Genomic DNA, 26,214 nt, shown 5'->3' with positions numbered 1-26,214 from the left:
ATCTAACAGAATAGATAATATTAATTATTTATTAAGAGTAACATAGACATTAGTCACTCTAGCTTAACATGAGAGCTTGAATGTTAAAAATCACTTCATAGATAATAATTTAGATATATCTGATATATTTTATAAATATTGAATAGTTTGAATTGTTCAAATAAAAATGAGAGATAAATCAGATTATTTCAATTATTTTAAATACACCAAATAATTTAAAAATAGGTAAATTAAATATTTTAGTTTTAAAATATAAATTATATTTTTTTAGTATTCATTTGATTTTTAACCCCAAATATTTTCGATGTTAGAAATATAAAAATATTTATTCTTCTTTTTGGTTTACTTTTGTAATTTGGTTTGGTTTTTAATTTGCCATGTCTAGTTTGATTAACAAAATAATAAAATTGATCCATGTATAAGGAAAGGTAAATCTCCAAAATAGCACTTTTCTATGTTTATATAACAAAAATAGCACTCAAAAACTAAAATGACCAAAATAGCACATTTCTAAGTTTATCCTTTGAAAATTTTAATTTTTTTATTTTTCAAAATTTGAAATCTTATCCCCAAAACCTCATTTTTCAACTCTAAACCCTAAACCCTAAACCCTAAACCCTAAACCCTAAACCCTAAACCCTAAACTCTAAACCCTAAACCCTAAACCCTAAACCCTAAACCCTAAAATCTAAACCCTAAACCCTAAACTCTAAACCCTAAACCCTAAACCCTAAACCCTAAACCCTAAACCCTAGATCCTAAACCCCACCCTTTAACTCTAAACTTAAGTTTGTGACTTTTGATAAAACACTAAGTGTTATTTTTGTGACTTTTGACTGATAGTTTGGGAACATAAACTTGATTTAGTGTTATTTTTGTCATAAGGATCTCCAAAAAAAGGGCAAGAGGAAATGTCGAAACCGTGACTTGAAGGTATTGGCCGGTGCAACCTTATGTATTAGGCCCCAAAATATCTAACACGGAGCTCGGATCTGATCCAATCTTAAGATCCAAACCTCTCGCCCAAATCAGCCGTACCTAACCTCACGCGCCACCGCCATGTCCACTCCACCGCCGCTCCCAGTCACCAATCAGCAAGCTGTTCAATCTCAGCCACCAATCAACACTCCCGCCTTCCGTACCTTCTTCTCACGCCTATCCACCTCGATCCGCGACGGCTTATCACAACGCCGCCCATGGGCAGAGCTCGTCACCGACGCTTTGTCACGGATCCGGAAGAATCTGGCCTACTTCAAGGTGAACTACGTCGCCGTCATTTAATTATAAAGGAGGAGAAACAGAGGAAGTTGAAACGAAACCATCAAGGAATGAGTTAAGAACATAATTGAATGAGAGAGTGTGGGTTGTGTGTGATTACTGTGAATTGCAGTGATTCCAAACGACGAAGAAGAAAAATTGATGGATAATTATTGCTGTTATCAGAGTTTAGGTTTTTCTGAGATGAGGTTCAAGTGGGCCACTGAAAATTATTATTAGCCCAAAGGTGTTATCAGATTTTCATACTTATCGACTTGAGGTTGTTATGACGTGGCAGAATAAAACGTTTTTATTGGCTTGAATTAATTGATGACATGGACCCTCTCTTTGTTGAGCATATTTGATTTTTAGTATCGTAAGATTTTCCGTAGAATCTGATTCTTTTATTGTTTTCCACTTGTGTTTCTGATTTGAATTAATTTGCTCATGCATTTGTTATGTTGCCGTATTGATTTATTACGTTTGCTGCTGTTATTTCAAACAAGTTTTCATTAGATAATAGTTAATCTATAGAAAATGATTTGGTTGGTAATTGTTGTACGAATTCACTCGGGTTCAACACGTATTTCAGTTTTTTAATTAATTATTTACCGAATCTGATTCTCTAATTAAATAAGCAATCGGCTTCAAACTTTACGGTTTTAGTTTTTTTCTGCAAAAAGCTTGATTATTATTTGATCCGGTTAAATACTCGGTTTATATTGCTTTGGTTGTTATCGGTTAATGGTTTTTTTGTTTTTAGTCAACACATGCTATTGGTTATCTCTGGTTTAATTATTTATAAAGTAATTCGTATGTTTTTTATCGGATAGAGTTATACGGCATTGTTGAATTATTAAGTAGGGGTTATTTGTTGTTGTATTTTAATGGATTTGGAAATCCGAACTAAATCTAGTGTTATTGGTTCTATGATTTTCAAATCTGTATTAAAATCATGTGTTATTGGTTTAATAATTCATAAATTCTGTATCAAATCAACTGTTATTCAATCGTACGGATTTGCTAATATATTTGATTTTATAATGGATTTGAATGAATTTATTTGGATTTTTTAGTTAAAAATACAAAGACTCAAATCCGAGGGAAAACCTCCGAATTTGCATATTTTACTTGGATTTATAAATACTATATAGATTTCTAAATCATTCAAAATATATAAACCAATAACACCTCAGTTGAAATGAGGCTCGCATGTGTGTGCGCACTTTGCAATTGTTTACTCTTATAGATCGTTAAAATATGGAAATATGATTTGTCTATTCAATTGATTCTAACGTTAGTGAGGTTGATTAGTTTGACTAGTAAATTTGTTTCAATCTGGTTGATATTTGCTAGACTCATTTAATATTTTTTTTTAACGTTTTCTATTTATTAGAAAAAGTATTGATAAACGTTAATATCGTTTGATTCTAGTAACTGATTATGTTTTAATATTATCTTTGCATTTACCGGATAGTACCGTTTCAGTTTTAATACTGATTTGCAATTAATATAATTATTTTTATAATTTATTATATTGCAACTGAACTTCTATTTGTTGGTTTAAAATTAGTATATTAATTCATTTTGTTTTTGTGAACAGATTTAAATTCAATACGACTAACAACAACCAAACTTTGATCGATGGGTAAAACAAAAGTGCGATCGATGCTGGAACCGTTGGTGGTGGTCTTAATGAAAATGGTTCACCAAACTCAGTTTGAAAGTGGTCTGTCACATGAAAACCAATCAGTGCCTGGCGCTGCGGGCGTAGAACTGATGCCCGAAAAGTTCGGTGGGAATAGGTTCAAAACTTGGCAACAAAAGATGCATTTTTTGACCAATTTGAATTTGGATAAGTGTCTGAAAGAAGATCCACCCATTCTCCCATCTAGAAACACGGATCCCATGGTTTTTGCCAGTGTGGATTTGTGGAACCAATCGGACTTTGTGTGCAAAGGTTGGATTTTAAGCCGCTTGATGACCCGCTGTATGTTGTATACTGTGAGGTGAAAACTTCCAAGCAGCTTTGGACTGCTTTGGCAAAGAAATACAAGTCTGGGGATGTTGGCTGTCAGAAATATGCTACGGCAAAATTTCACAACTTCAAAATGGTGGATTCAAAACCCATCATGGAACAAGTTGAAGCCTTCCAATTGATTACGCATGAGATAGCGGCTGAAAAGATGTCGATTTGAGAAATTTTCACAGTCAATTCCTTCATTGAGAAGCTCCCTCCTAGTTGGTTGGACTTCAAGAACTATTTCACTCATAAGCGTAAGGCAATTTCCCTCGAGGACTTGATTGTCAAGCTGCGAGTTGAATCCAGAAAACGTGAAGCCGATGCTGTTCTCATTCGCAAGAATGATGTAAACTTGGCTGAGCACAAGAATAAGGGAAAAGGAAAAGTTCCTCCAAAAAGCACCACAAGCTTTGAAAAGCCAACGGAACATGTGAAGTTCACTGGAACTTGTCGCAAGTACTGCGGCAAGGTGGGGCATAAAGCTTATGTTTGCCGAAGCAAGGCTGGTCCAAGCTATGACAAGGGGAAGTCTCAAGCTAATTTGACTGAAGATGACATGTGCGCTGTGGTCACTGAAGTCAACAATGTTGAGGACAACCCAAGAACTTGGTGGTATGACACAGGTGCCACCATTCATGTGTGCATTGATAAGGACATGTTTTCTACTTATCAAAAATGCAATGTTGAGGAGTGACTTTTAATGGGTAACACTGGCTCGTCCAAGATTGAAGGCAAAGGTGAAGTGAAGCTTCAGATGACCTCAGGAAAAGAGATAACTCTTAAGAATGTGAAGCATGTACCAGGTATGCGGAAGAATCTGATTTCCGGTTCACTTTTGAGCAAAGCTGGATTTGCTATAACTTTTGATTCTGATAAGGTTGTACTCGAGAAACATGGGGTTTACTTGGGAAAGGGGTTTGTTCAAGATGGACTTGTCAAAATGTGTGTTAAGACAGTCCTACCTTAAAATATGTAAGGGATATTTTTCATTTGTTTTCCCATTTCAATTCAATAAAGAATAATGCAGTTTTTTCTTGTTTAATTGATTTTTTCAACAATTGTTTGTTCATGGAAAAACATTGTGTATGAAAAATAAACAAATGTATAAAGAAAAAAAAAACCCCCATCCTCTCTTGGAGAAAAAATGATTTTTTTTTGAATTAAGTCACATAAATTTGTGTGCTTTAAAATATGTTCAAAATACGAAACTTGGAAAGTATAATTTCTAAGTTAATTCAGAAAATGTGGGGGTGAATAAATCTTACCACACAAGTAATTCAGTTAATAAATATTGAAAAGCTATAACTATAGTATTGAGTTATGTACTTAAAAGTTATGGGCTGCTTCCAACAATTGATCTCGACTAATCTCAAGAGATTATGTTCACTATGATGACAACCTAGGATCCTTTTATTAAAGGTGTGTCATGAGATCAAATTGTTATGTCATCAAAAGGAATAGGTCGCTTGTGAATTAAGATGAGGTTTGACAGTAACTCTACCTAACTGACTGGAGATCCCACGAAATAGGTTCAATGAGACAACTAAGTCAAACTAAGTCTTCCCAAAGCACTCTAAGACTTCGGTTTATACCCAGTTCCTATGATGATTAAACAGTGCTACATGTAAGGAATACAGGATAAGCATTAGCTTTTAATGATTTGTGTCCATTGTTTTGAAATATAAATGGAGTAGTACATGATACTCCTCTAAACAAAACTAATGGTAAATCACCTTGTGGGTGTGAAATGGGGCCGTTTTTAGGAGAATGAAGGAAATGCTATATTCTTCAAGTTAACTCATGATTACTAGGATTGTTCACGGCCAAAATGAACACAATAGAGAACCTAATCTATGAAAAAATGAAGCTGTGTTTTGGCTATTGTCTAGGTTTACACCAAATCCCGTGAGGTTCAAGACATCATGGCCACCTCCTGGCCGAGTAAATCCGATAGTTATTAAATCCGATAGTTATTAACAATGACTGGTTCAAGGCTGAAAAATTGCTACCAACTCATCATGCAGTGGATTTCTTGTTTATACTCTCAAAAGTTATTTTTATCGAGTCTTTTTTGAGTCTTGTCGAGTCTTGTTTAGGTAGCCAAGTATGTCAAGTCTATCGAGTCGTCAAGTGTCTAGAGTCATTTCTATTCATGTGGGGGATTGTTGGAACTGATTTTTGGACAAACGGCTATGGCCAATATGAATGTCGAAATGACCGGATTGTGGAATCGTTGGATTCATTGTTATGAGCACTATGATATAGTGTAATCATATGTCAAAAACGAAGTTCGTTTGAATGAGAAATGAAAGTATAAATTAGATTATTTGTAAAATATCTATATTAGAATTATGAGGTAAGAAACCTCTTGTGTTTAAAGTGGAGAATTTATAACAAAATCATAGAAAACTTTGTAGACTCTTTGGTGTATTATAAAAAGAGATATTTGGGCTGGAGCAAGTTTTGGAATTAAGCAAATAATATTAATCTTGTTAGCCCAAATCCATTTGCTAATTATTTAAATAAATAATGCAAGCATATTATTTCTTGGTGTAGAGAATGATTCTCACGTTTTTTACCAAGGCCCTTCATTACTTCTTGACTAAATCTTTGACCAATGTCAAGTTGATTTTGTGAATTGATTTTTGTAACATATGAAAATCAATCACCTCTTAGTAGTCATTATGAAGGAATCAAAAACGTCATCTCCATTTAGTGCTGGTTAAAGCACACGTTAAACTTTATATTCTATATAAAGGCCATGCTCTTCTCATTCTAAACACACATCCAATACAAACAAAGCCACTATCTTCTACTTCTTTTTTTGTTTTGTGTCTGAGAGTATAACATAGAAATACGTTCGACAGGCTTTGGTTCTCAAGTGCTGTGAGACTGAAGATATAGCTAGTTGTACCCTGGGATTATTAAACGTATTAAAACGGCACACTACGGGAGTTTAAAGGATTAAGGAAATAGATCTTAATCTCGACTCTGCTTCAATCTAGTTCTTTTCCAACTACGGTATTATATTGTTCTATTTTTTATTCATGTTATTTGTAAATTTTTGCTTTACATATCAAATTTGCCTATCTAGTAAATTTGGTTCCTACAAGTCCTAACCCTACTGCCTATAGACAAAGAAGAACCCAAAAATGGCTAGGTTTACCTTCCATCCTACAAGCTGAGTACCAGAAACCAAAAATCCAAGGGATCTAAGGGAAAATCGAAAAAAGGAGAGGACATGACTAAACCCTAGAATCTCGAAGAAAGAAAGCATAAGAAAAGATATTTGATTGAGCAAAAAGATTTAAGGAGCGTCGAAACCCGGGATATGAAGGAAGCAAAATCGCCAAGAGATTGCAACAAGAGAAGAAAAGAAACTAGAAGATCGGGAGGATCGCGAGGGTCAGACATTTAAAGGCCCTAAAATAGTCGTTGTGCTTCTTGGAGAAGTCACCAAGAAGATAAGGTGAATCTTGAGTAATAAATGAGGATTCCCTTTTTCAAACGGTAAATCCCTAAAAATAGGAGTGGGAAACCTCTAGCAGCTAGCATAGAGGGCACACCAACCTCGACGACAAAATAACAAAATGTCCACTGCAACATGTCGTTTCTCTGGTTTGCTGCTGCAGACCAGGAACCAGCGACCAAAACTAAATGATCGTCTACCATTTGAAGTGCTATGACGATCTCCTCGTCTGATCAGGCTTTGCGCCACTAGGATCAAAAAGCTAAATGCTACCAAGGCCATGTGACATGAAAACAAGTCTCGATGTCTACTGAAATACGAGACTAAGATCATGAATTCTCCTAGACTGATTAATTTAATCAGGTTCCGAGCTTGGAAACATCTACTAAAGCTTTGAGACATCTACTAAAGCTTTGAGAAACTGTTCTCGCAAGCTTTGGCTCTTAATGAGATCAATATTGATGCACTCGTCAGAGCTTCCTGCTTTGAGATGAGCTAAATAATTATCCGTAAAGAAATCTGGTGTATGTTGGATATTTAAGTGAATCCTTGCAACCATTAAAATGAAACATGGCAATTGTTTACATGAACAAAGGCAACTGTTTGTGAATGTAACTATTAGTGGTAAATGGTTGCAACTTTTGATGATAAACCATTGTAACCATTGGTGATTAAAACCTTTGGTGATGAACCATAGTGACTTTTGTCTAACCAATGTAACTATTGGTATTAATGGTTGTAACTCTTCACTAACCATTGTAACTATTAGTGCTAACCATTGCAACTCTTAGTACTCTATAAAAAGAGTTGTGGGCAATGGAAAATAACAACTTGAATCACAACTTGTAAAACAAGATTGAAGATCAAAAACTAATAGTTGGTAAAAGAGAGAGAAAGAAATATTCATTGTTCAAAGATCATCAAAGATCTTTGAAGAAACACATATAAGCACTAAAGTTTTATTTGTTATTCTTGTATCTTAGCCTAGAACAAGAATGAGACTTTGATTGTCTTATCCTACAAAGGGATTTCGTGTAACCCAAAGGCTTGGAATATGGTCGAAATACTCTTTAAGTAAAGCATGACGATTCAATCATTATCCAAGTATATAGTTAACACCCATTCCGGTTACCAAACCACAAATAATTAACCAACAATCTTAAAGAGTATTCTCGTTGTGAACTTATGATTTTGTGCGAGAGATAAAATCAAAGTTTGGAAAGTTGTAAATGCTTGAGAGAATAGAATTTCGAAATTGTAATCCAAAGGATGCGAGTGCATCGTGAACCAAGAGATGCGAGTGCATCGTGATCCAAGGGATGCGAGTGCATCGTGATCGAGGGATGCGATTGCATTGTGATCCAGAGGTACGAATGTATCATGGTCCAAGGGGTACAAACGTATCATGATCCAAGGGATGTGAATGGGTCGTGATCCAAAGGGTGCGAACAATTCGGGACCGAAAGGGTACAAATGGTTTGGGATCAAAAGGGTTCGAATGTATCGTCACCAAAAGGGTGTGAATGCATCATCACCGATAAGGTGCAAATGTAACATCAATGAAAGACATGGGGAGGTAGATGTACATATAAGTAAAAAACTATTGTTAACACAATTTCATTATATTGAGAAAGTTGTTAAGTAGTTCAATTGTGAGATTGTTCTCCAATGAAGTCTCCCATGCATGTGAGAGTGAAGCTTGTACCTTATATAGGACAAGAAGTATCACAACTTGAATATTTGAAAGGAACCATAAATTATGGTTCGTTATATGTCAGATTTTCTTCGATAGTAGAAGGGTATTTAGATGCAAGTTTGATTATCAATATAGAAGAACATTATTATATTAAGTTCTTGAGTAATTTTGCTTGGGGAGGTGCCATCTCATGGGCTTCTAAGAAACAAACTTGCATGAAAGTTTGACTATTGAATAAATTATTTTAGCATTAGCATATGCCGGTTAATAGGCATATTGGCTAAGGAATTTAATTTAAGAAATTCTGTTGTGACTGAAATAGTATCACTAGTTTATATTTATGATAGTGAAGTAATCTTGGTTAAGGTTTATAATCAAGTGATTAATAGTAAGTCGCGATACCTGGCGTTAGATATAGCGCATTATATGAGCTGATCACTCACGGGGTGAATACCATAAGGGTTTGTTCGGTCTGAAAGAAATATATCATATCATTTGACTAAATGATTAGTTAAAGACTTGGTATTTGAGTCTGTTAAAGGGATGAGTTTAAAGTCCATTTGAAATCTTTAATAGTGGGATACCAAATTCCTCTCTAATACGACGTTAGAGGTTGAATTCAATGTGGAAAGCCTACACTTAAAGATTGTAGCACATGTCTATATATCATCCCAGTGTATGTATGTGCTTGGACCTGCAAGAAAGGGTTAGGTTGAAATTTTATTCTTAATAAATACTTTGAAAAAGTGCATTTGCAGGTGCATGAGTGAAAGTATTTACCTATATGAGTGTGAAGTGATGCCGCTTCAATAAGCTGGGACTTGGATTTGTATGCGCTCATGAATGGATAGGGACACATGGTTTATAATAGTGTCAAGTACAAACACTTAGAGTAGTGTGGAAACACGTGTGTGTATTATCTTCATGTGCTCAGAATGGGTTAATGGATTCAATCTGTAAGACATCCTGATTCTCGAGCATTTGGAATGTGTAATACACTAAGATGAAAATTCAATTCTTAGTAACATTTTCATTTATGCATGAGTTTGATATATGTATTAATTATTTAATGAATCTATGATTACACTTAAATGGGGGGGAGGATTGTTGGATATTTAAGTGAATCCTTGCAACCATTAAAATGAAGCATTGCAATTGTTTAGATGAACAAATGCAACTGTTTGTGATTGTAACTATTAGTGGTAAATGGTTGCAACCTTTGATGATAAACCATTGTAACCATTGGTGATTAAAGCCTTTGGTGATGAACCATTGTGACTTTTGTCTAACCAATGTAACTATTGGTATTAATGATTGTAACTCTTCATTAACCATTGTAACTATTAGTGCTAACCATTGCAACCCTTAGTACTCTATAAAAGGTGTTGTGGGCAATGAAAAATAATAACTTGAATCACAACTTGTAAAACAAGATTGAAGATCAAAAACTAATAGTTGGTAAGAGAGAGAGAAAGAAAGATTCATTGTTCAAAGATCATCAAAGATCTTTGAAGAAACACATATAAGCACTAAAGCTTTATTTGTTATTCTTGTATATTAGCCTAGAACAAGAATGAGACTTTGATTGTCTTATCCTACAAAAGGATTTCGTGTAACCCAAAGGCTTGGAATATAGTCGAAATACTCTTTAAGTAAAGCATGACGATTCAATCATTATCCAAGTATATAGTTCACACCCATTCCGGTTACCAAACCACAAATAATTGACCAACAATCTTAAAGAGTATTCTCGTTGTGAACTTATGATTTTGTGCGAGAGATAAAATCAAAGTTTGAAAAGTTTTAAATGCTTGAGAGAATAGACTTTCGAAATTGTAATCCAAGGGATGCGAGTGCATCGTGAACCAAGAGATGCGAGTGCATCGTGATCCAAGGGATGCGAGTGCATCGTGATCCAGGGATGCGATTGCATTGTGATCCAAGAGGTACGAACGTATCATGATCCAAGGGGTACAAACGTATCATGATCCAAGGGATGCGAACGGGTTGTGTTCCAAAGGGTGCGAACGTGTCGGGACCCAAAGGGTGCGAATGTGTCGGGACCTAAAGAGTGCGAACGGTTCGGGACCGAAAGGGTGCGAACGGTTCGGGACCGAAAGGGTGCGAACGGTTCGGGACCGAAAGGGTGCGAACAATTCGGGACCGAAAGGGTACGAATGGTTTGGGACCAAATGGGTTCGAATGTATCGTCACCAAAAGGGTGTGAATGCATCATCACCGATAAGGTGCAAATGTAACATCAATGAAAGACATGGGGAGGTAGATGTGATTGTTAAAATTTTACATATAAGTAAAAAACTATTGTTAACACGGTTTCATTATATTGAGAAAGTTGTTAAGTAGTTCAATTGTGAGATTGTTCTCCAATGAAGTCTCCCATGCATTTGAGAGTGAAGCTTGTACCTTATATAGGAAAAGAAGTATCACAACTTGAATATTTGAAAGGAACCATAAATTATGGTTCGTTATATGTCAGATTTTCTTCGATAGTAGAAGGGTATTTAGATGCAAGTTTGATTATCAATATAGAAGAACATTATTCTATTAAGTTGTTGAGTAATTTTGCTTGGGGAGGTGCCATCTCATAGGCTTCCAAGAAGCAAACTTGCATGAAAGTTTGACTATTGAATAAATTATTTTAGCATTAGCATATGCCGGTTAATAGGCATATTGGCTAAGGAATTTAATTTAAGAAATTCTGTTGTGACCAAAATAGTATCACCAGTTTATATTTATGATAGTGAAGTAATCTTGGTTAAGGTTTATAATCAAGTGATTAATGGTAAGTCGCGACACCTGGCGTTAGATATAGCGCATTATATGAGCTGATCACTCACGGGGTGAATACCATAAGGGTTTGTTCGGTCTGAAAGAAATATAGCATATCATTTGACGAAATGATTAGCTAAAGACTTGGTAATTGAGTCTGTTAAAGGGATGAGTTTAAAGTCCATTTGAAATCTTTAATCGTAGGATACCCAATTCCTCTCTAATACGATGTTAGAGGTTGAATTCAATGTGGAAAGCCTACACTTAAAGATTGTAGCACATGTCTATATATCATCCCAGTGTATGTATGTGCTTGGACCTGCAAGAAAGGGTTAGGTTGAAATTTTATTCTTAATAAATACTTTGAAAAAGTGCATTTGCAGGTGCATGAGTGAAAGTATTTACCTATATGAGTGTGAAGTGATGCCGCTTCAATAAGCTGGGACTTGGCTTTGTATGCGCTCATGAATGGATAGGGACACATGGTTTATAATAGTGTCAAGTACAAACACTTAGAGTAGTGTGGAAACACGTGTGTGTATTATCTTCATGTGCTCAAAATGGGTTAAGAGATTCAATCTGTAGGACATCCTGATTCTCGAGCATTTGGAATGTGTAATACACTAAGATGAAAATTCAATTCTTAGTAACATTTTCATTTATGCATGAGTTTGATATATGTATTAATTATTTAATGAATCTATGATTACACTTAAATGGGGGAGGATTGCTGGATATTTAAGTGAATCCTTGCAACCATTAAAATGAAGCATTGCAATTGTTTAGATGAACAAATGCAACTGTTTGTGATTGTAACTATTAGTGGTAAATGGTTGCAACCTTTGATGATAAACCAGTGTAACCATTGGTGATTAAAGCCTTTGGTGATGAACCATTGTGACTTTTGTCTAACCAATGTAACTATTGGTATAATGGTATTAATGATTGTAACTCTTCACTAACCATTGTAACTATTGGTGCTAACCATTGCAGGACTTAGCACTCTATAAAAGGAGCTGTGGACAATGGAAAAGAACAACTTGAATCACAGCTTGTAAAACAAGATTGAAGATCAAAAACTAATAGTTGGTAAGAAAGAGAAAAAAAAAGATTTATTGTTCAAAGATCTTTGAAGAAACACATATAAGCACTAAAGCTTTATTTGTTATTCTTGTATCTTAGCCTAGAACAAGAATGAGACTTTGATTGTCTTATCCTACAAAGGAATTTCGTGTAACCCAAAGGTTTGGTATATGGTCGAAATACTCTTTAAAAAAAACATGGCTATTCAATCATTATCCAAATATATAGTTCACACCCATTCCGGTTACCAAACCACAAATAATTAACCAACAGTCTATCAATTTTGTGACTTATCAATTTTGAATTCAATGATGGTCTGGAATGGTTGAATTTAATGATTTTCTAAATTGATTGAATTTCACAAAGAAATTTGACATTCTTAATCTAGACATAGATAGTTTTTGTAATGAAATTTGATTGAGTTGATTGCTGTGATTTGAGTGGTAGAACTGTACTTAACAAACCCTTAAAAATTATTTGTCTATAATTCTAAATTACTTGTTGCTTGATCTAACGCTTTCTTCTATCATTTACAATTCGTTTTAATTTTTTGATATCTACGGTTTTCTTCACTTGTCTATCTTAATTCGAACACTGAAATCTTTTGAGAATTTGAATCTTCGTAGATTCGATCTTTAAGTGATATATATCACATTTTGAAATTGTAAAATATCTCTAGGATAAATTTGAGTATATCAATATCACATGTAAAACAACTTTTAATATATTTGATCATTTTCCTGACAAACTTATGATTAAATTCCTATGGATTATATTAGGGGTTAACTGGAAGAGGCCATATAAACCGTGAACAGCTAATTTTTATGATTTAATTATTAAGCCAATTATGTTCTATCTTTAAAACATAAAATGAATATCCAAAAAATCAGAACAAACATATCAGTGCACACGTCGAATGGGTTTCTACTTCGACATGATAAAAAAAAAATGTAAGGTTCATGGAGTATTAAAAACTAAATATATCTAGCTAGGAGAAATCAAAATGCTTAACAATATTATGGTTATACATTCATGCATTCACCACGTAAACCTTAATTAGTACTGATAAAAAACAGTAGCATTATGTTATAGAAGGTGTATGATGTAAACGCTTTACACTCTCGTAAATATATTAAATAAAGTGATTAGTAAAGCAATAAATGATTCAGATATTAAACTATTATATAAAACTAGCTAGTATATGCTATATAATTTGCTAATTCTAAATAATATAGATATAATTATAATTATTATATATACTAATTTTATATTTTTATATACAATAATAAATCATATTTTAATTATATTTTAAATGTGAAATGTTATTCACTTTTAAAAATATTATTTTTTATATTAATAAATAAAATACAATATTTATATTAAATTGTTTTAATTTTTTATATATTCTTAATGCAAATGCTAGATTATTAGAAATATTTTTTTAACCCTAATGAATGTGAGGATTTTAATTTTGACTTGCTTGCTCGCTGTGATTGAAAAAAAAGAATTATATGAAAGCATTTGTATCTAGCCCTGGGACGGATCCGGATATCCGGAAAATTTAGGGTATCCGGATCCGGATCCGTCGGATCCGTGGATTTAATATCTGGATCCGGATTCGTGATTTCCGGATATCCGGGTTTCGGATATTCGTCTCGATAATCTATTATCCGCGGATATCCGGATCCGGATCCGTCAAAATAATTAAAAATAATTTTTTTAACAAAAAATACTATTTTTTTTAATATAATACATAAATTAAATATTTATAAATATATTTATGGGCAAATCTCCAAAATAGCACATTTCTAAGTTTATATCACAAAAATATCACTCAAAAACTAAAATGACCAAAATAGCACATTTCTAAGTTTATCCTTTGAAAATTTTAATTTTTTAATTTTTCAAAATTTGAAATCTTATCCCCAAAACCTCATTTCTCAACTCTAAACCCTAAACCCTAAACTCTAAACCCTAAACCCTAAACCCTAAACCCTAAACCCTAAATCTTAAACTCTAAACCCTAAATTCTAAACCCTAAACCCTAAACCCTAAATCCTAAACTCTAAACCCTAAACCCTAAACTCTAAACCCTAAACCCTAAATCCTAAACCCCACCCTTTAACTCTAAACCCTAAGTTTGTGACTTTTGATAAAACATTAAGTGCTATTTTTGTGACTTTTGACCTTGAGCGCTAGTTTGGGAACAAAAACTTGATTTAGTGCTATTTTTGTCTTTTTCTCTATATTTATATATGTTTATAATATTGTAAAAGCTAAAATATAATATTATAAGATTAATTCATGTATAAATATTAATATATCAAATATAAATATTAATAAAATTTAAAAATGTAATGTATTTTAAAAATACGGATCCGGATACGGATATCCTGACCTAAAAATTAAGATATCTGGATCCGGATTCGGTTTGCACGGATCCAAGATTTTACTATCCGGATTCGGATCTGGGCACCCCGGATATCCTATTTTCGGAGCGGATCCGGAGCGGATCTCGGATCGAATCCGGATCTCAGATAATAAGTCCCAGGCCTATTTGTATCTTCTAGATACTATTATAAATGATTTTTAATAATGATTGATTGGATAATAAGAAACATAAATGTTTATTTTAATGTCCTACTAATCAAGCTCAGATAAGAGCATCTGCAACGGGAAAACGTTGCAAGTCCTTAGCGGTGAAACCTAGAGGAATTAGAGTAGAATAATATTATTTAGGGTAAATAAGCTAAGGATCAATACGTAAATAAGGATTTATCGTGGTTGATCCTTAGAGACGTGCCACGCTGTGATTCGTTGCTCGAGTTTTTGTGTTTGGTTTTGTCAAAAAAAAAAAACATTTTCGACGGAAGAAGCGCAAGAAAAAATAGAGCTCTCTCCTCCAGGCGATTCGATCGGTTTTAGAACGAAGGCAAATCGAAGCCCTCTCTTCGAGTTTTTGGGATTTAGATTAGGTTCGATGTTATGTTTCTCTCGATTTAGGGTTGGGTTCTCGGTTAGGGTTTCAAAACATTTGTGTTTTCAATCGATTTGGGGATTTTTCGGATGAAGTTAGGGTATCAAAAGTTTTGGGTTTCGAATTGATTTGGGGATCTTTTCGTGTGTAGTTAGGGTTTATAGAACCGAGTTACAATCGACTGAAACGATTTGGGGAGCTTGTGGTTTCTTCTTAATCTTTGGTAACTCGATCGTTTGTCTCGTTGATGTTTTGTTCTCATTTGTTCTTGTTTGTTCAGGTTAACCAAGCATGGGACAAGATTATTCGTACAGCCAGCCATCTTCATCTGACGAGTTCGACATAACTTCCCTGCTTGAAGCAGAAGCTGCAATGTACGCGGATGAAGGCGAGAGTAGCTACAATGCGGCAGAGCCGTTTAAGTACTCACCTCCGGAGCCGAGAGTAGCTGATGATGGAATCCCGACGCCTTGCTGTGGTGGTGGTGGTGATCCTATTGTCGCAACATCAGAGATGAGTGACTTTCAGAGACAGCTTAGAGAGCTTAAGGATGAAGGTCATGTGAATGCGTCAAAGCTGGATATGCTAGAGAGGACCGTTGGGGAGTTATCTAAGAAGGAAGTAGAGGTTATACATGGCTTCGCATTGGAAGTTTACGTAATGGTCTATGGGTTAGTTCTAATAGGTTTGGCGGTCATGTATCTTCATGGTTAGTTTCTCTCTTGAGTTTTTCATTGAACTTCATGCAACTATCACTTTGTCTATCTTATGTTGTTGTGTTTCTCAAGTTCTTTCTCTTTTTAATCTCAATTCAATTTATACATTATACAGTATTTATACATGTGTTGCGAGATTAAAGAAAATAAACTTATACATTCTTCAAAAAAAAAGAATAATTTATGCATGTGTATTAAGGTTTTAAAAATTAACTTATACATTATTCATAAAAAAAAAGAATAATTTATGCATGTGTATTAAGGTTTAAAAAATTAACTTATACATTATAAACAAAAAAAAAAAGAATAACCTATACATGTGTATTGAGATAAAAAAAAAACTTATACATATGTTTTTAAACCAGGATGTCGTCATCTTCATCCAATGATTTGGAAGAAAGATTGGACGAAATTTTCGACGAAATCTGCGAAGATACTTTCAACAACATCGAGGCCCAAACCAATAAGCAACGGAAACGTGCTTATATAGAACGAAACCGTGAAGCAGGACACAACCGTCTATGGAATGACCACTTCAGCGACAATCCCGCATTTGAATCACATTTATTCAGACGCCGTTTCCGTATGAACAAGGAATTATTCTTGCATATTGTCCATAGCCTCTCAGTGAACGTTCCATTCTTTCAACAAAGAAGAGATGCTACCGGGAGGTCTGGTCTTTCTCCACTACAAAAATGTACGGCAGCAATTCGTATGCTTGCTTATGGTTTTGCGGCTGACGCGGTGGACGAATATCTCCGACTTGGTGAGAGCACGGCACTTTCGTGTTTACATAATTTCACTGACGGAATAATACGGTTATTTGGAAATGAGTATCTACGAAGACCCACGCCAGAAGATCTTCAACGACTACTCGATATTGGAGAGAAACGCGGGTTTCCTGGGATGGTTGGGAGCATTGACTGTATGCATTGGGAGTGGAAAAATTGCCCAACCTCTTGGAAAGGACAGTACGCACGTGGATCAACAAAACCGACAATTGTTTTAGAGGCTGTAGCTTCACAAGATCTTTGGATATGGCACGCTTTTTTGGGTCCTCCAGGTACGTTAAACGATATTAATGTCCTTGATCGGTCTCCTGTTTTTGAGGACATTATAGAAGGTCAAGCACCAAGGTTAGAATACGTGGTCAATGGACACAAGTATAAGTTCGCTTACTACCTCACAGACGGTATATATCCAAAATGGTCAACATTTGTCCAATCTATCTCACTTCCTCAAGGTCCTAAAGCAGAGTTATTTGCTAAAACTCAAGAAGCAGTCCGAAAAGATGTAGAACGGGCTTTTGGAGTATTGCAAGCTCGATTTGCGATTGTCAAAAACCCAGCTCTTACTTGGGACAAAGAAAAGATAGGGAAGATTATGCGAGCATGTATCATAATACATAATATGATAGTCGAAAATGAACGCAATGGATACACTCGTATCGACATATCGGAATTGGAAGAAGGAAGCGTCACCAGAAGTTCACAGGTGGAAACCGAAACCGACAGGCCTACAAATCTCAATAACATGTTTGTCAATCAGAATCAGAAAGATCTTCGGGATAGACGTATACATGAACAATTGAAAAAAGATTTAATTGAGCATATTTGGAATAAATTTGGTGATGAGTATTAATAATTAAGAATATCTTTAAGTTTAATTATTGTATTTTTATTTTTATTCATGCAATAGATAAAATTTTAATTTCACTTTAAAAAAAAATTATTTTTTATTCTTAAGAACTCCTAATTGGAGAATACCATTGGACACAATATTTTGATTAGAGTCCTTAACTATTCAAAAAAAAATATATATTAAACTAATCCTAAGGACTCCTTCGACTAATCCGCCATTGTGGATGCTCTAATACATTTTCCCCTGGCATGTACAGTTGTTCTTTCCCTTTTTATTTCTTTATATTATATTGAAAATAGATGTTTCAAATAATTTTAATGTTATATCATATAAAGTTGAACACGTTATATCACGTCGTCTTAATATAATAGATTTGAAGTCAAATGGATTACGTTTTTGATGTGGATATGAAAGCCGTTGCTTGTAAGAATTGATCAACCAATTATTTTGCATGTGGCACGAGTTCATAAATCCAATTTTTTATTATAATATATCGGTGATCCCGATTTGTTATTACCCCTTGTTAAATTTTTTTTTTTCAAATTGTAATATACAAAAGTATAAATCGCCAAATTTAATGGATAAGAGGTTGATTGGTTGGGCCGTAAGAGGTGACTTTAAATTTAATTTTTATCTACAGTTTTAAAAAATATTTCTTCCGTTTCAAATTACTTGTCGTTGTAGGGTAAAATTTTTGTTTCAAAATAAGTGTCATTTTATAATAATGCAAAATTTAATGATTTTATATTTTAATGATTTTATATTTTAATATATTTTTCAATTGGTTAAAATGTGGTTAGGTGTATTGGTAATGATGTTTTTATCTAGTAAATATACAAAATTAAATGTTTTCTTAATCTGTGTGCCGAAGTCTAAAACGACAAGTAATCTGAAACGGAGGGAGTACTAATTATGCTTTATATTGATTTTTAAAGGTACAACCAAAAAATTAAAACTACAGCAAAAAAAAACAACCGTAAAAAACTTATTTTCTAAAACCTCATCTTTTTAGCTGTAGAAAATTTTAAAGTTACATTCGTTAAAGCTAAATAAAAAAATCTTACATATTAGATTTTAAAGTAAATTTTTCTACAGTTGCAGCCCAACCAATCACCCCAGTGTAATACAATGTAAACTAATAACATAACTTCAATATGAATATTGAAAAATATCCATACAATTATAATAATTATCCTTTATCTATATGTTTATATCTTTAATTATTTTTTTAAAAACTATACCACAATTTATATAAAAAAATGTTACTAGTCATCAGTTTTAATAATATGATAATTTTTGTTTTTACTACAAATATAGCAGATAAATTTACAGTTTTTACTATATAATTTTTACCGTAAATTTCATCAAATTATAATACATAATGCACCTCAAAATCAATAATACATGTCACCCTTGTTCTAAAACGCAGAGCCAAGGGCCGCGTAATCGCCAGAAAGTCGCGGGGCGGGCCGGAGCCGCCGGGAGTAGGCTGTAATCGGCCAAAAAAATCGGGTGTTTTTGAAAAACTTCATTTTTCTTCATTTTGAACAGTTACGTCTTTTATGATTTTATATTTTAATGATTTTATATTTTAATCTATTTTTCAATTGGTTAAAATGTGGTTAGGTGTATTGGTAATGATGTTTTTATCTAGTAAATATACAAAATTAAATGTTTTCTTAATCTGTGTGCCGAAGTCTAAAACGACAAGTAATCTGAAACGGAGGGAGTACTAATTATGCTTTATATTGATTTTTAAAGGTACAGCCAAAAAATTAAAACTACAGCAAAAAAAACAACCGTAAAAAACTTATTTTCTAAAACCTCATCTTTTTAGCTATAGAAAATTTTAAAGTTACATTCGTTAAAGCTAAATAAAAAAATCTTACATATTAGATTTTAAAGTAAATTTTTCTACAGTTGCAGCCCAACCAATCACTCCAGTGTAATACAATGTAAACTAATAACATAACTTCAATATGAATATTGAAAAATATCCATACAATTATAATAATTATCCTTTATCTATATGTTTATATCTTTAATTATTTTTTTAAAAACTATACCACAATTTATATAAAAAAATGTTACTAGTCATCAGTTTTAATAATATGATAATTTTTTGTTTTTACTACAAATATAGCAGATAATTTACAGTTTTTACTATATAATTTTTACCGTAAATTTTATCAAATTATAATACATAATGCACCTCAAAATCAATAATACATGTCACCCTTGTTCTAAAACGCGGCGTCAAGGGCCGCGTAATCGCCGGAAAGTCGCGGGGCGGGCCGGAGCCGCTGGGAGTAGGCTGTAATCGGCCAAAAATCGGGTGTTTTTAAAAAACTTCGTTTTTCTTCATTTAAACTCTACAAATCGAATAATATTTCATAGATTCATCAATAATTAGTACAGATCTAGCAAAAGAACGAAGAAATCACAGTAAAAATGATAAAAAGGTAGCCTCCATGTTTAAGGTTTGAGATCGTGTAACAAGAAAGGAAGAAGATGAAAGGAAAATATCCTTTTTACCCTTCAATAAACCTGGATTTAAAAAAACGACCAAAAATGAGCAAGGGGGATTCAAACCCGGCCCTAATTCGGGCATTAGTAGAACGTTGGCCACTAGACCACATTAGGTTCTTGGTAATTCTATCAAGTTATCTAGTATACATACTGATAAATTAAATAAAAGTCTAAAAATTCCGCCCAGCGTAATTTCCGATTAATCACCGATTTTTTTGTTAGGCGCTAGGCCCAACCCAATCGCCCGACTAGCGCCTAACGAGTTCTCGAACAGGACATGTCACCAATCAGAATGGATCAAGTTTTGTGTTAGGTCGATTACATCGTGGACTATAGCAAGTTAGAACATTGTGTTTGGTCGATTACAATAGATATAATTTCTTGTAACTTCCAATATAGGACTTTGTTTTAATCCATCCTGATTTATTTAATAGATGCATTATGTAAATTGTAATTGTGTTCTGATTTAGCATAGTTTCAACGTGCTGCGTTGGATGTTAAAAAGTAAACGTGCTGCGTCGTTGGTTAGGATTAAGATGGAAACGACATAAAACATAATATATAGTAGATCTCGATCCGCGCAACCGCGAAGATTTTTATTTTCATTTATTTTTATATAAACATTTTGTTTTCAATTTTAAATTGGTACATGTTATAATATATATGTTTCTATCAATTTTTAAAACATAATAAGTTTACGGTATATTTTTTCCATTGAATAAATTGTTTCAAACTTTCACATGCATTTGCACCTTCATCCATATATATTTTTTTGGATTATTAATTTATTATTAAAATCGTAACTATATATATAAAGATTAGTAAAATATTGTTTTATTGTCATATTCAAAGATATTGTAACATTTCACAAATTTAGAAAGTTTATAAAAAATTAAACTTTTCGCTTCATATATTTATATTATCTAGTACATAATTAAACATTTAGTTTTTGTTTAATTTTAGTTTTAAATTTGTTTTCATTGGTTTAAGGTAGTAAAAATTAATCATTGTTAGATAATATGATTTTTGTTATTTAAAATTTTTTTTTTCATTTATTTTTATATAAACATTTTGTTTTCAATTTTAAATTGGTATATGTTATAATATATATGTGTTTATCAATTTTAAAAACATAATAAGTTTACGGTATATTTTTTTCATTGAATAGATTGTTTCAAACTTTCACATGTATTTGTATCTTCTTCCATATATATATATTTTTGGATTATTATTTCATTATTAAAATCGTAACTATATATATAAAGATTAATAAAATATTGTTTTATTGTCATATTCAAAGATATTGTAACATTTCTCCAATTTAGAAAGTTTTTAAAAAATTAAACTTTTCGCTTCATAGATTTATATTATCGAGTAAATAATCAAACATTTAGTTTTTGTTTAATTTTTAAAATAAACTATATAGTTTTAAACTTGTTTTCATTGGTTTAAGGTAGTAAAGATTAATCATTGTTAGATAATATGATTTTTGTTATTTAAAAAAAAATCTATATAATTTTAAAAGTTAACATTGACAAATATTTAAATAATTAACATATGGAGATATAATATTAGAACATTAAATTATATCTATTTAATTTATACTATCTATAAATCTAATGGATCATCTATTGTTTAATTCTAATTATTGATAGTCCAATAAAAATTTCTGGTAGGCCCAAAATTTAAATGATAAGATTAGAGATTAAATGTAACATGACTTTTTAGTAATAGGTCAATTATGTCTATTTTTTAAAAAATCATACATGAATCAATGTTGTGACTTCTGTTTTAATATATAAGATATGAATTAACTAAATGTAAATAACATTATCATTAACTAAATGAAAGAGTAGTTTTAGGAAATATTTTCATATAAGGAAAATCGTATTCATTAGTCAATAATTCCCTTACCTATTTTTCTGCTGAATAATTATTTCTATTAATTGTAGTTTTAATTTAAAAGTCAATGGCACACCTGTAAATACAATCAAAAATCAAGGGGACCTCAAAAATGTACTCTAATTTTAATAGTATAGATTACCTATTTTCTGTTGAATAATTGTTTCTATTAATTGTAGTTTTAATTTAAAAGTCAATGGCACACCTGTAAATACAATCAAAAATCAAGGGGACCTCAAAAATGTACTCTAATTTTAATAGTATATATATAAATATATAATATAAATAAATCACTCGTTCGGGCTGTATATCTTTATTGATGTATAGAAAAGAAAGATTGAACTAACAAAAGACCCAACCCTGCTTGAGTCATTATAAATACATTAAAACAGCCATTCTGTTTGGTGCATCAACTCGACTGAAAATGACAAGCCTTTCCAGTCTCTTCAAGATTCTAAGTTGCAGGGACCATGTGGAGTACTATGTTCTAGTCGTGATCGTTATATCCTCTGCTTTATGGTATTTTTGGCTTTACGCCAAATCCAAACCTCAGTCTTCTCCCTTGCCTCCGGGACCTTGGGGTCTTCCGATAGTTGGAAACCTCCCGTTTCTCAAACCAGAGCTTCATACCTACTTCCAAGAGCTGGCTAAAAAGCACGGTCCCGTTTTCAAACTCTGGTTCGGCTCCAAGCTGGCGATCGTGGTCACCTCCTCTGAGGTGGCCCGTGAGATTCTCAGGACCAACGACGTCATCTTCGCGAACCACGATGTCCCCGCGGTGGCTCTAGCTAGCTCGTACGGTGGTATTGATATCCCCTGGTCACCATATGGACCGAGGCTACGGATGCTGAGGAAACTATGTATTAATAGGATACTGAGCAACGCGAGGATGGAAAAATCTGTTGACCTACGCCGCGGAGAGACCCGGAGAACGGTTAGGTACTTGGCGGATCTTGCTCGGGCCGGGTCACCGGTTAACTTGGGAGAACAAATATTCTTGATGATACTAAATGTCGTGACGCAGATGTTGTGGGGCGCTACGGTTCAGAACGAGGATAGGGAGCTTGTTGGAGCCGAGTTCTCGGGATTAGTTCAAGAGATGAACGACCTCCTGCTGGTGCCCAATTTATCTGACTTCTTCCCGGTGTTGAGCCGATTTGATCTTCAGGGTTTGACTAAGCGTATGCAAGGACTGGCTGAGAGGATGGACCGGCTGTTTGACCGGGTCATTAATCAACGGCTGGGGATGGATAAGGGAAGTGAAGGGAAGGGTGAGGATTTTTTGGAGGTCTTACTAAAAATAAAGGACGAAGATGATGAGAAGACGAATCTCAACATGAACGATGTGAAGGCGTTGCTTATGGTACGTAAAACATTATCTCTAATATGGAGAGTGTTGGACAAGAAGATTTGTTTACTTTATATTTGGAATGATATTGATGATCTTCAAAATATTATACAGCTTCTTTAATTAGTTAGGGGTGATCAGGATTTATTATTTAGGTCCCTATCGAATTGAATTTAGGACCTTACAAGTTTATGGTTAACAACCTGGAGCTATGGGTTTAGATTTGACTAAAAATATACAGCTTCTTTTAGTTTTCATATAAATTTCAAGATGTTTTTATAATTAATTGTCTCAATTATATAAAAGGACATGGTGCTCGGTGGTACGGATACATCAGTACATGTCATAGAGTTTGCGATGGCTGAGATATTAAACAACCCAGAGATCATGAAGAAAGCTCAACAAGAACTTGACGAAGTTGTGGGCAAAGACAAAATAGTTGAAGAATCTCACATCCCTAAACTTCCATACATTCTTGCTATTATGAAAGAAACTCTGAGGCTTCACACGGTTGCTCCACTCCTTAATCCTCACCGCCCATCTCAAACCACCGTGGTGAGCGGCTTCACTATCCCTAAAGATTCAAAGATCTTCATTAACGTGTGGGCGATCCATAGGAATCCAGGTGTATGGGAGAACCCACTTGAGTTCGATCCCAGCCGGTTTCTTGACCAATCTTATGACTTCAACGGAAATGATTTCAACTATATTCCGTTTGGATCTGGTCGTAGAATATGTGTGGGAATGGCAATGGGCGAGAGAGTTGTTCTCTATAATATCGCTACGTTGTTGCATTCTTTTGACTGGAAACTTCCTCAAGGTGAGAGAGTAAAGGTCGAGGAGAAGTCTGGGATCACCTTGAAGCTGAAGAATCCACTTGTTACGACCCCCGCGCTAAGGTTGGCTGATCCAAATCTTTATCTCTAGGGTCTTACTCTTACACAAGCGAAGAAATGAGTATATGTGTTGTGTGAACTAATAAAGCCGAACATGTTATAGGGCTTTCGCATGTTGACAAAGTTTGTTGTAGTGTCCTGTTTTTTTTTTTATCTTTTTAGTTTCCTTCGCTGGTATATGTGTTGTGTGAACTAATAATAAAGCCCTGTTATGAAATAACTTATAATTTATAGTATCGAAAAATTTAAATAAGAGTAGAATTTAATACCCGTAGGAAGCAAATAACACTACTATGAGTGAGAGAGTTTATTATAAGTAAGAAGAAGATGTAATGGTTCTTTTCTTATAAACTCTTGTTCTTGTTTTTTGGTGTACAAAAGAGTGAGATGAGTGATGGTATTTATAGTGAACAACAATGCATAAAATATCAAAGATGGTGCTTGATTTGGTAAATGAGTGGGTGATCATAGTGCTTGATGAGTAGATAATCATAGTGCTTGAGTTGGTAAAGGGGTGGAGGATCATTTCAAAGTTTATCTTATAACACTCCCCCTTGATCATCCATCTTGTATTAAATTAAGTTTCGTAACACTCCCCTTGGGAACCGGTGTCACTCTCCGCTCTCGCTCAACGTCTTTGTTGCCTCGTTAAAAACCTTTCTAGGAAAACCCAATGGGAAAAACCATAGTTAGGTAAAAAGAGTACAACTACGTAAGCTCCCCCTCGATTGAGCAGTCATAGATCCTTCTGATGACGCATTCCAATGTTATGGACATGTTTTCTGAATACCGAAGTAGAGAGTGATTTTGTGAAGAGGTCGGCTGCATTGTCGCATGATCGAACATATCTTACTTCAATCTCTTTATTCTTCTCGAGCTCTTGAGTATATGAGAAGAACTTCGGAGGTATATGTTTGGTTCTATCGCTTTTGATATATCCTTCCTTCGTTTGAGCAACACATGCCGCGTTATCTTCATATAGAATAGTTGGCCCCGTACTTTTGTCAATCCCACTACTTGAACAAATGTGTTGGCTTATAGATCTTAGCCATACACATTCTTTACTTGTTTCATGGAGTGCGATGATCTCAGCATGATTTGAAGAGGTAGCCACAAGCGTTTGTTTCTGAGAACGCCAAGATATAGCAGTGCCTCCGATAGTAAAAACATATCCTGTTTGCGATCGGGCTTTGTGTGGATCTGAAAGATATCCTGCATCTGCAAAACCAACCATTTGACCATTTGAATCCTTAGGGTAAAATAAGCCTAAATCAATAGTCCCTTGTAGGTAACGAAAGACATGTTTAATTCCATTCCAATGTCTTCGTGTTGGAGATGAGCTAAATCTTGCTAGAAGATTAACAGCGAATGATATATCAGGCCGTGTACAATTTGCAAGGTACATCAACGCTCCAATTGCACTTAGATATGGTACTTCCGGACCAAGTATCTCTTCTTTTTCCTCAGGTGGTCGAAATGGATCACTTTCAATGTTAAGTGATCTAACGACCATCGGGGTGCTAAGAGGAGTTGATTTATCCATGTTAAATCGTTTCAACACTCTTTTAGTGTATGTGGATTGATGCACAAATATACCATTTTGTGAATGTTCTATTTGTAGGCCAAGACAATACTGTGTCTGTCCAAGATCTTTCATCTCAAATTCTCCTTTGAGATAGTCTGATGCCTTTTGTATTTCTTTTTGAGTTCCAATAATATTTAGATCATCAACATATACCGCGATTATCACAAATCCGGATGTTGTTTTCTTGATGAAAACACATGGGCATATAGGATCATTCACATATCCTTCTTTTGTTAAATGTTCACTGAGACGATTGTACCACATACGTCCAGATTGTTTTAACCCATATAATGATCTTTGCA

The 26,214-nt window shown here is 33.9% G+C and overlaps 2 protein-coding genes and 1 long non-coding RNA gene across 3 annotated transcripts; 2 read left to right on the top strand and 1 right to left on the bottom strand.

The window, feature by feature from the left end:
* Positions 1–837: 837 nt before the first annotated feature.
* On the bottom strand, positions 838–2,229 carry LOC106379972. Its single transcript, XR_001276221.3, has 2 exons — positions 1,379–2,229; positions 838–1,262 (listed from the first exon to the last, which is right to left on the bottom strand). It is a non-coding gene; the product is annotated as an uncharacterized LOC106379972 (long non-coding RNA).
* A 13,305-nt stretch (positions 2,230–15,534) lies between these two features.
* LOC125581492 lies at positions 15,535–17,235 on the top strand (the record flags this gene model as incomplete). The annotated part of the gene is made up of 1 exon (XM_048747029.1): positions 15,535–17,235. A coding segment is annotated over exon 1 (858 nt), but the record flags the coding sequence as incomplete, so codon positions are not given.
* A 4,993-nt stretch (positions 17,236–22,228) lies between these two features.
* LOC106379973 (flavonoid 3'-monooxygenase CYP75B137) lies at positions 22,229–24,554 on the top strand. The gene is made up of 2 exons (XM_048747028.1): positions 22,229–23,446; positions 23,738–24,554. The coding sequence occupies exons 1-2, from the start codon at positions 22,508–22,510 to the stop codon at positions 24,356–24,358; spliced, it is 1,560 nt and encodes a 519-aa protein (XP_048602985.1). The 5' UTR covers positions 22,229–22,507; the 3' UTR covers positions 24,359–24,554.
* The last annotated feature ends 1,660 nt before the right edge of the window (positions 24,555–26,214 follow it).

Source organism: Brassica napus, chromosome C2, assembly GCF_020379485.1.
Source record: "Brassica napus cultivar Da-Ae chromosome C2, Da-Ae, whole genome shotgun sequence".
Taxonomy (NCBI): domain Eukaryota; kingdom Viridiplantae; phylum Streptophyta; class Magnoliopsida; order Brassicales; family Brassicaceae; genus Brassica; species Brassica napus.
The sequence above is the reverse complement of the archived record's forward strand: the minus strand, read 5'-3'. Positions and strand labels throughout refer to the sequence as shown.

What these genes read in the sequence shown, in the direction of transcription:
- LOC106379973 (XM_048747028.1), top strand. Translation starts at nt 22,508, where the DNA reads ATGACAAGCCTTTCCAGTCTCTTCAAGATTCTAAGTTGCAGGGACCAT. An exon ending in ATGTGAAGGCGTTGCTTATG is followed by an intron (nt 23,447 to 23,737) that starts GTACGTAAAACA and finishes ATTATATAAAAG; the next exon opens with GACATGGTGCTCGGTGGTAC.